The sequence below is a fragment of the Sesamum indicum genome, unplaced genomic scaffold, assembly GCF_000512975.1.
Source record: "Sesamum indicum cultivar Zhongzhi No. 13 unplaced genomic scaffold, S_indicum_v1.0 scaffold00121, whole genome shotgun sequence".
In the NCBI taxonomy this organism is placed as follows: domain Eukaryota; kingdom Viridiplantae; phylum Streptophyta; class Magnoliopsida; order Lamiales; family Pedaliaceae; genus Sesamum; species Sesamum indicum.
In genome coordinates this window covers 157,671-168,445 of record NW_011628050.1, presented here as the reverse complement: position 1 = coordinate 168,445, position 10,775 = coordinate 157,671, and the positions used below count along the sequence as shown (strand labels likewise).

The following is a 10,775-nucleotide window of genomic DNA, read 5'->3' as shown; positions in this document are numbered from 1 at the left end:
TCTTGCACCCAGCAGACTCCCTGTAGACTGGAGTCCCCCTCCACCTTGGACTCTCTCCATCACCTGAATTGTGATTCCAACAACATGATCCCTAAAAAATAAGAATTGATCAGGCCTTATCTCAATCGATTTTATCCATGCATCGCAGGAGTAGGGGGCCCTATCAGTTCCTTAATGACTTCCCTATAAATAGAGGACTCATCCTTAGGCGGGGGGGTTACCTCCAACCGGCAGAAATCTAGCTATTATTCTATTGTCCCTATATTGCATTGTCAAACGCGACTTTACAATACAGGATAAATTGCTATTATTTTTTCATAAAAGAATAATTTACTGATTGACAAGATCATAGAGAGATAAATTACACTAAACTCCATTTTAACATAAAACCATGTCTATTAATTAGTGAACAGACATGAAAAGTTTTAATTGCATCGCACTGATAGGTGCTAGTATCAAGAAAGTGTAAATATATAATGTTTAATCTAAGAATATTTTTTTTCCTAATTACAACAAATATCAAGGGATGCATGTGTAGTTTATCCCCCAAATAAACAATAGAAAAATAGAAAAACCTCAACTGGAAGGTAAAACCAGAAATGCACAGCTGGAAGCCAGAATTCCGGAAAAGAAATCTATCCCTCCAAAGAGAAGGAAAAAAAACAACACTCAGAAGCAAGAGAACGGAAGTTCTCAGAAGATCGCTCACTCTCGACTCTAAAGATTCAAAGACCCAAAGAAATACATCAAAAGGACTACAGCTTTAAAAAAGCTCAAGCCTTGTCCTTCAATGCAGGACCATGGTAAGGACGGCTTTTCGATCTCTGTTTCGTCTTCTGACCAGTGCCAACACTGCTGCTTCTGTGCATGCTGTGGGAAGATGAACTCCCTTGGGTTACCATGCTCTTAAATGATTTTTTCCGCGAGCTCCAACTGTTGGTTCCAAGTGCAGCTTTAGCATTGGCATCTGCACGAATCTCTCGAGCCTTCTGTGCAGTTATCGGCTGCTTGTTGAGCAACACTAGCTTCGGTAGAAGGCTGCATAGCGTCTTTCTCAGTTGGTCATTACTGATATTACCCTGAATAGGATTGCCCAACAGATTTAGAGCTATTAGAGTATGGTAATTTGCTACAAGCTGGCCAAGTGATTTCGCTGTGGTTATTTTGTTAAAGCTCAGGTCCAACACAGTCAGCTTCAAAAGCCTATGCAGCCCTTCAACATTACTTATCTTATTCCCCAACAGATAGAGCTCTTTAATGAGCGTACAACGGGACAACCCTGTTAACAATCAAAGTGCATAAGTGGTGGAGTTCCTAAGCTTTCTATTTTGGCTCAAGTTACAGGGAAAATGTTTACCTTGACTGATTCTGGTAATCCGGTTATAACTTAGATCAAGAACCCGCAGATGAGTCAGTTCCCTCAGGCCTTCAATAGTGTGTATCTTGTTCCTGGATAAATTAAGAATGTGAAGACCCTTTGGCAGAGATCCTGGAGCTATATGAACTGCAATCGGACAATGATAAAATCATTTAGCAATCAGATATACATCCCACTAATGTCATTACTCAGAGGGTTTGAACTAAAGATTCTTTATATGACATACCTATGAAATTGTTGGACAAATTGACTGATCGAAGACTAGAAAATTGTGAAATTGAGGGTGTAGCTTTCAGTCCAATTCCTGTCATATGAGCCACAGTTAGATGAGTGTTCAGGGACTGGATAATGGAATTGGCCTGTGAAATCTCCCCTGGTTTATTCATAGCCGAATGTCGACTCAAATGAGAAGACCCTCTTGCTAGAGATGTGCTGTTCTCAGGAGAGGGTGGGAAGAATATACCATCTTCAGTTTGATCATCGATATCGACTTGAAATGGAGGCTGTGAGGAAACTTCTTTCACCCACTCGTTGACTCTTGTAAAATGAGATGAATTTGTAGGAAAAGCAACCCACTGATTTTGAGGCCACACACCAGAAGCTCCACAAGATCGATCCCAACTATGATCATCTGTGTCACCTTTGCCTGTACCAATGGAGTCCATGGCTTGTCTAGGTTCTATAGCATCTGAAGAGTAGCCAGCCTGGTCGTGGAGAGCAGAAGGCTTAATTTCAACTGGCTGCGGTTTTGCAGTTCTTGCTCTATCAAGATTCCTGTGGCTCCAGAGGAACAATATCCGCCACAATCTCCGGCTCCTATACGGAAGTATCAGGCTTGAAGAATGCTTCTTCAGAATCACCTTGTCAGCACTGGAAAGGGACCTACCAGAAACAGATGTTGTTCCGTCCCCTACAGGAACTTCATCTCCGAATATTTCAGTTGATCTCAGCATTTCCTCATAAGATTTACACTTTGTAGGATAGAACTGATCATCAAGCTCCCCCCACATACTTCTCATTGCCAGATTAGAGCAGGAGCGCTTCAGGTTCGGAGAAGCCCAAAATTCAGCTGTCTCCATGCCCGGATCACTTACATGCCCGCTTGTAATCATCTCCAACCCTTCTTCAGTATTACTGCTTCGCATCTTGTCATGCATATACTCATCATAATCAATATCCAGCGAACAGGGACTATTTGTTCCTTCAACTGTTTGGTTCTTTTCTTCAGCTGAGTTTCGAGCATGGGTTTGAAATGAGAACTCAGAACTATCCCTCTTCAACTCATCATGCTCATTCCCCACTTCGTAATCAACCTCTCCAGACTGAGCTGCAACTGGACTCTCATGATTCATTACCTTGACCTTGCACCTAGAACTTCCGGGAAAAGGAACCGGAACACTAAAGGAAGTCGAACTCAATTCCGTTTCTGAAGATTTCTGAAGATGCTCGAGGTCTGTATGCAAACTTTTGATAGTCTTCTCACTACCAGCAGGTTTGATAGATTTCTTTTCTCCCTAGAAGCAAATATACATGGAAATTCACAGTTTGAGCACATCATAAACCAAGAATGGACAAAGGAAACATCAAAAAGCAAAAACCAAAGATACTTAAAAGTCGTCAGACAAAAATACTACAACAAGATCCAGTTTACTGAAACATACTCACCTTATCTTTCTTTCTCCTCCAGGGAGAATAAAAGCAATTAAGAGACCTCATTCTCAGGAAAAGAAAAAGCCCCAAGCTAAATCCCCAAGAAGAAAAGAAATCCAAATAGCACTTTGTATCTATTTATCAATGTCTTGTTGAGAGTCTTTGACTTCTCCTGCACCTCTCTTGCAACTCTACACCCTATCAAAGATACTACATCTCTGAAAACAAAGCTCTCACCAGAGCATTCAAAGCATAAATCTCCAATACCAGAGTTCACATTTGATTAGCCATAATCAACTGGCAGCTGCCAAACCAATGACAGGTCCCAAGCTGATGAGAACCAAAACCAAACACCAAAGTGGAGGGATATTTTAAGCCCTGCTTTTATCCTTTCCAAGAAGCAAAAAACTTCATGTATACAAGTGTTGGCCAGAGTGATAAACTCAGCAATTTATCTCCACAAGCTTCTCCACCAACCTCATTCCTGCAAAGTCTCAAATATATAAGAAACCCATTCCAAGAAAACTCTTTAAACAAATGATAGAGAACGCAAGAGATAACTAGGGAGTTCCCTTTTCTGAAGTTTCATTAAAACCATGCCTTTTTCTTAAATTGAAATTAGAAAAGATAGACAAGAAAGAAACCTATTTCAACTTGGAGACGGATCAACGGAGCTATCAATCAAGAAGCAACCTTCTCTTGGGAAAAACAACAGGTAGATCAAGGAACACAATAGAACATAAAGAACCTATCAAAGATTGAGCCTTGATAAATAAAAACTCATTTAAGGGGGCTCAATTATGGAAGTACAGAAAGAGAGAGTTACGAAATAAATAAAAGATTTGCCAGTTTGAGATTTTTCAAATATTTTTGAACTGCCCTTCTCCCACAGGAACCCAAAATCAGTCTTTTAGCGTGTTTTGCGTGGTGTAGTGTTTGTTAAAGAAGGAATAACGCCTATAATGGTTGTGGTGTTGAGAGGTGGAGAGAGGGAGTGGGGTTGAGAGGTGAGGCGGAAGGAACTAGAAATATATGGCAATTTCAAGAAATAGGCATATGCGCAGAGTCCGCGGGCAGCTCTCTTTCTTTCAAAATGTATAATATATATATATATACTTATATATAAATATAAAATGTATATTTACTGTTTTTTATTTGGATATAAAATATATATTTACACCAGAGTATTATTGCCTTCTCTATTTCTTGTTTAATCTATCTATCTATGTATCATATATATCAATACTATATATATACATATATATATTTTGGGAAAAAGGCGAATTGCATATTAAAAAAAAAAAAAAACAATAATGGAACTCACGCTCCTAACTCTGACAATATAGAACAAGGTGAATCTCAAGAGATTTTCGGAATTTGGAAAAGAAAACTAGTATTCACATTAAAAACTAGCTTATCATTCATAATATGAAGCCGTACTTAATTTAAAACGAGTTGAACTACTATATTTGGCTCAATTGTAGTATTACGAAATCGTCGTTTATTGCGCTCCATCCACACATGATAAATCAAAGAAGCTAAAATTGCTACTTAAAAGCATTCATAACATGTTTACCCCTCTATCTTTTAGCCATCAATGTAGAGGCTGACTTTGAAGGTAATTGAGGCCAATGAAATCTTACCTTTCTTTGAAGCAAGTTGAGGCATGCAACAGAAAAAACATACTGGAAAAATAGATTATCAAGGTTCTCCAAGTGATAATCATCAGATAAAACACAAGCTCTAGACATAACTTGCAACCAAGGTATATCCATCGCCGTCAATTTACCGAGAAGGGCCAGCCATAAGATAAAACCTTTCTTAGCAATTTTGAATGGGCCTTTAAGTAGTTCTGCCCATTAGACTCTTTGTCCTTCTGGCATGAAGATCTTGTACACATCCCATGTAGACATAATCCCATTGCTCGCCCTCCGTTTCACTTGATCTGGTCCTCCAATAATAGCAAGTAAATTCGAGAGAATATCAGCCAATTTCGAGGCCAACACTATTCCCCTTGAAAAATAAATGATTCCAACTTAACTAAGCAGGTGATGAATGATGACCCTAGTAGGATGCCATGGATCCTCCCAAAGAAAAAACTTATTGCCATCCGCTACTCTGTCAACAAAGTAAGGTAGGAAGATAGATCTTAACTTCAACAATTTCCTCCAGGTCCAAGAACCAGCGTCCCTAACATTCCAAATTGAATGACATTTCAATCGATATTGCATGATCCATTTTACTTATACGGATTTGTTATTCTGAAAAATAATTTCCAAAAGATAACAAGCCATGAGGGCCTTATTGATAGGACCCAGTCTTTGCAAGCCTAAGCTCCTTAGGAAGGCAAACCTGTGCCCATGCCAACTTAGCACATCTTCTTTTGTTGTTTTCCCTCCACAAGAATTTCCTAAATATGGTTTTAATGATCAATAATAGTTTTAGGTAGAAAAGAAAGCCTGACCCTAGTAAAGAAACATAGCTGTGAACACAGATTTAATGAGTTGCACTCGAGCTGCAACAGACATTGACTATGTGCTCCATGGCATAATTTTGCCCTCCAGTTTTCTGATAAGGGGGTTGCATTGCTGAACTGTAAGACGAGATGAAACAAGAGGCACACCCAAGTTATTAATACTATATATTAAAGAAAGTATCTTTTTAGTATTTTCTTCTTCTTTTTTCCACCCAGTAATTTCTACATTTTCTCCACTATATGCAAGTAATAATATTTTTAAAATATTTATTTATTTCTAGTAATATATATTTCTTCTAGTCTAAATATTCTTTTTCAAATTTATTTATTTTTTTTATCAAAATCATTTTCATATTATCATTTTTCTACATAAGAATTTTTAGCAAATAATATTTAATAATTTATATTTTTAAATTTTTTTGTGCGCAGACATCGAATGTGTCACATACAACCAGTCCTCCTATATATTTAGGGAGGGTACCTCTTTAGTATATCCCTTATTTTTGTCTGTTTCTTTTTTTCCACCTGCTAACTTTCACATTTCCTCCACTATTTCCAAGTGGTAAAAACTGTTTTTTTTCAAAATAGTTGTTATTGTTAGTTAATCTGTTTTTTCTCTTTTGCTCATTGCATATTCTCTGGGGGTTGGAGTATGGTTTAGCGCTCATTGTATTACTTTTACTCCAAATATTTTTTTAAAAATTATTTATTTTTATCGCAATTTTTTTCTTATTATTATTTTTTTACAATAAAATTTTTTATTAAATAATACTTAATTATTTTAAATTTTTTGTGCATCATATCTCGGACGTGTCACATTCAATTAATACTAATTGCTAACGTCAGCCTCTTCCGTGCCACATTATTAATAAAAAATCACTTCTAATAGGGCATGTCTACTTAATTGGGATGACACATTGGATGAATAGAGTAATTTTACCTTAATTAACCCTCAATGAATGGGACGGATTAGGGTTCGAATTACCTGATTCAGTCTAAGGATGGATTCAATTTTATGGTCTCAACAAAAAGCTCGAAACCCACTCTGAATCTATTTCGACCAATAGCTATAAATATACTTAATTTTTTAACAACTTTTTAGACATTTATAAACAACGAAATACAATTAACTTTTAACAAAAAATATATTAAGAGATTGAAAAAAGGATTAATCATAATTAGACCTCCTATAGTTAGATCTAATCCTAAAAACACTCATATTTTTTATGAATTACAAGTACATCCCATGAAGGGGTGTCGGCGAAATTGATCTCATATATTTTTGTGTAAGTTCCTGCCACTAAAAATATTTGAAAACCCATAATCATCTTTTTTTTCAGATGTCCATATGCTAAGCGATGCTTACATCTCTTGAGCTGGGCGACACTTTTCAAATGGCCATATCTTGATGATCGGAAGGTGGCGATTACTTGGGCTAGCAAGCGGTGGCGGACTAAACATATGTTAAACTCCGTGAATAGAGCTCTCTTAGCAGCACTTGTCTGTTTCATTTTGCATGAACGTAGTTGCAGACGCTTCCAAGGGACAACCACTAGCGAGGAAAGGATTACCAAAGTAATTCATGATCCGATCTCGAATTATTAGTACGGAGGTTAGGCCTAGTTTGCAAGCTTATGTATTATATAGAATATGGCATATAGCTTGGGATTGAGGAAATAACTCCTGCGAAGTGTTGTTACACTACTTTAGTTTAATGAAATTTATATTTTCTTAAAAAAAATAACTTTAAAAATTATTATATATACATCCATATTTAATAGAGTTTTATAGTCTTTCAAAGTTATAGTTGGTAGGACTCCTTTTGGATGAATTTTATCTGATATAATGTTTGTAGTTTTCTAAGTTTATGTGGGACTAGAACTCCTCTTGTACACACCTATAAATAGGTGCTTCTACGGATACAAGAGTACACAATTCATACTACATATATTCTCACGGAAAGTCATCTAAAATACTCTCTCTATTCTCTCTTGGAGCATCACCAAAATCTTCGAGGGTCTAAGGTGTGTGAATTAGAATGGATAGCTCTGGTAGCAATTTACTCGGGCGAGAAGAGAGTACTAATACAAAGAGGTGTGCAAAGGACATGCTTGTAGATCAAAGAGATCGCTTGGAAACTCGTAGAAAATTCAAAGAGATCTAGGGTTCCTTGATTTTTTCTGCTGCAGGTTTAAAAACCAAACTTGAATTTATTATTTTTATCTGCATATTTTTTATTCTATATTGTCGAGCATGAAAAGAGGTTCGAAACAGTGATAGATTCATCAAAAACGGATGTAAAAAGCGTTAAATATGATTTGTTAAAGATTTTGTCGGAAATATACTATCGCTGAAAAACGGAATGAAAAAAATGACCAGCACCAGAGAAAACACTGAGGGTTAACCGTATTGACCGTGTTAGAATAGGTGACCAAAAAGCCAATTGAATTGGCGATTTTGGAACTATTCAGGTAATATTGTCGTGATGAAATATGTTAAGTATTCATATTTTGTACATGTGTCTGTTGTGCTTACCAGTTACATTAAACGTTGCTTTGACGTCACAACAGATGCCCGCAAATCATTTAGATAACCCATGTAGTTAGGTTGTGCATTGGATGCGGCTATAAAACGAACTTCGAAGGGTTGGTCTGAAATGTTCCAAGTCAAGAACCTTGAGATTGGACATCGAGAATCCTATTGAGACTTGCACTGAATATTATATTTATTGGACAAGTGTCATGTTTCATCGACGACAGACGTAGGACGTCTATGCAATTTTAGTAGATTAGTTGACAAGGTGGTCAACTGATTCGCGGGGATTGTCATAAGAAAGCCTTGGAGGCTTGGTTGCTATGACTTGTTTTTTCAGCTGCGATAGTATGGGAGTAGTCCTCAGATTTCAGGAATCATGTAGTCACATGCATACGATGAGTGTATCTTGGACTACGAGAGATGATTATGTTACAGATATGATCATTATAAGCCTTGTCCAGTGCAATCGGAGTATGTAGCAAGGACGATGAGTTCCAAGAAGAGGATCCATCACCTATCTATATATGACAGAGGTATCTCCTGTGTACTTGGAGGCGCGTTCACTCCTTATAAACCTATGGCCACAATGATTGGTCGAATAAAAAAAAGAGGTTCCTATATCAAACAATTAAGCGTAACGCAGTCCCAAGTATTAAAGTATAGATGCCTAGTCCAAGATGGGAACCGACACCAAATTTCATGCCATAAACTAAGGCTGGGAGACGGTAGATGGAAGGACTGTACCCATATGGACTCGAGAGCCTAAATGCTCACACGAATATTCACCTAGTATTTACTGCCATGGACCGTTGCTAGACGGCCACCTATGATAGCAGGCTTTCTTGATCAATGATTGATCAAGAATGATTAATTAGATTGAATTTAATTGGTAGTATTGGACACTACCCAAGTCTAGTTGAAAGGTGAAACTAAAGAGTCACACACAAATCACAGAGGAAGAACATGGATATTTATTTGGAATTAATCTTGGAAGGTGTAGATAATTGGATTATTACACGTTTAGTGATCCATTGGATGGATAGCCCAAGATTAAATTAATTAAATTTTAATTGGGCTCGTCTTAATTGATTATAAATTGGATTTATGAATTAATTAAAATATTTTGTGCTTATGTATTTAATTAGATTAAATAAATATTGGTCTCAATTTAATTGAATTTTTATTAAATTGAATTTAATTAAAATCAATTGGGCCTTGAATTTATTTTACATAAATTCGCTCACTAGTCAATTTTGAAGGAGAGTTGACCATCCTGCACTTTTGAAAAGTGCAAGTTTGGCCATAATTGGAATCTTCTCAATCATACCATATAGATAGAGGGGTTACCTTATAGATGAGTGGAATGTATCTAAACATATTTTCACTTATCTATACAGGGGTATATATATGTATTGTGTATAATTGTTTAGAAAAAATTTACACAATGCAGAACAATACAAAGTGAATGGCTTAGAGAACATAGACACTCCTCTCCTCTCCCTCTTTTGGTGAGAGTTTGGCTTTGATTTCTTCTAGCAAAGGTATCAAGGTGTGTTTGTTTTGGTGTGGTGTGGACTTTGCTTCAGATGATTGTGACGTCTGTAGGATTTTTCACATACTTGAGAGATTAATTGATAATTGTTAAGAAATTTAAATTTAATTATAAATAAATTATAAATTAAAATTAGGATATAATAAAACTTGAACGAATCAAATTGGAGTTCGTTACAATATTTTAAAGTAAATTATATTAATTAAAAAATTAGAAAAAATGTAATGGTAATTTGAAAATAGTTTAATTAAATAAATAAAGTAATAATAATATTATATATGTAAATAATATATATATATATATATATATATAATGAGAGAAGAGAGAGAGGGTTGAGAGTGAGCCGGTGGGGCCACCAACCCCCACCGCCTCACCTCTCTTTTTTCCTTTCTCATTTCACACACACAGCCACACACACAACATACACACATTTGAAAATTTGCAATTCTCTCTAGGCGAAAAAGAATAGAGGTAAGAAATTTATGTTTTAATTTATAATAATTTATATAATTATATTATCCGTTTATTAAATATTATTTGTATTGAGTGATGTACTATTTAACTGAAATATTTTATAAGTTTGGCTATTTAAATTAGTGTCGAATTAAATATCACATTTGATATAAAAATAATATAGTTGATTAATTAAATTATTAGATTTGTTAAAATTAATTATTATTATAATTAATTTACACAATTCCATCGGAATAATTAACCAAATACGTAATTCTATGTATTGTTGTTTAATTATATTATATAGTAACGATAAAATAATAAAAAATTCATAGAAATGCTTCAAAAATTATATTTAAGAAATATTACTTCTTTAAAAAGAGAAAATAAGGTTTTAATGATAACCTAATTTTGGGATGATATTAAAAACGAAAGTATAAATATAAGGGGTGTGATTAAATGAATTCTTACGAGTTAGTTCATAAATTAAATATATACTTGGGACGCTTAGAAAGTGTAGTTATTTAAAAGAAAATGGAACAGGGGTTTGGAAATTAATATAAATGAAATACTAAAATATTGGTGAAAAATGTATGAACATTATATAATATTTTATTTAGAATTTATGATATTCTATATATATTGATTATATGTATAATATTTTATTATAGGACGTGACGACAAAGTACAGAGTTGAGCAGTCCCTTGTGTTAATCGAAGCATTTTAGGAT

At 35.3% G+C, this 10,775-nt stretch overlaps 1 protein-coding gene across 1 annotated transcript; it reads right to left on the bottom strand.

Annotated features, from left to right (window-relative positions):
• Positions 1-427: 427 nt before the first annotated feature.
• Positions 428-4,096, bottom strand: LOC105179085. Its single transcript, XM_011102680.2, has 5 exons — positions 3,673-4,096; positions 3,044-3,512; positions 1,605-2,892; positions 1,358-1,504; positions 428-1,279 (listed from the first exon to the last, which is right to left on the bottom strand). The coding sequence occupies exons 2-5, from the start codon at positions 3,092-3,094 to the stop codon at positions 774-776; spliced, it is 1,992 nt and encodes a 663-aa protein (XP_011100982.1). The 5' UTR covers positions 3,095-3,512; positions 3,673-4,096; the 3' UTR covers positions 428-773.
• Positions 4,097-10,775: the final 6,679 nt, after the last annotated feature.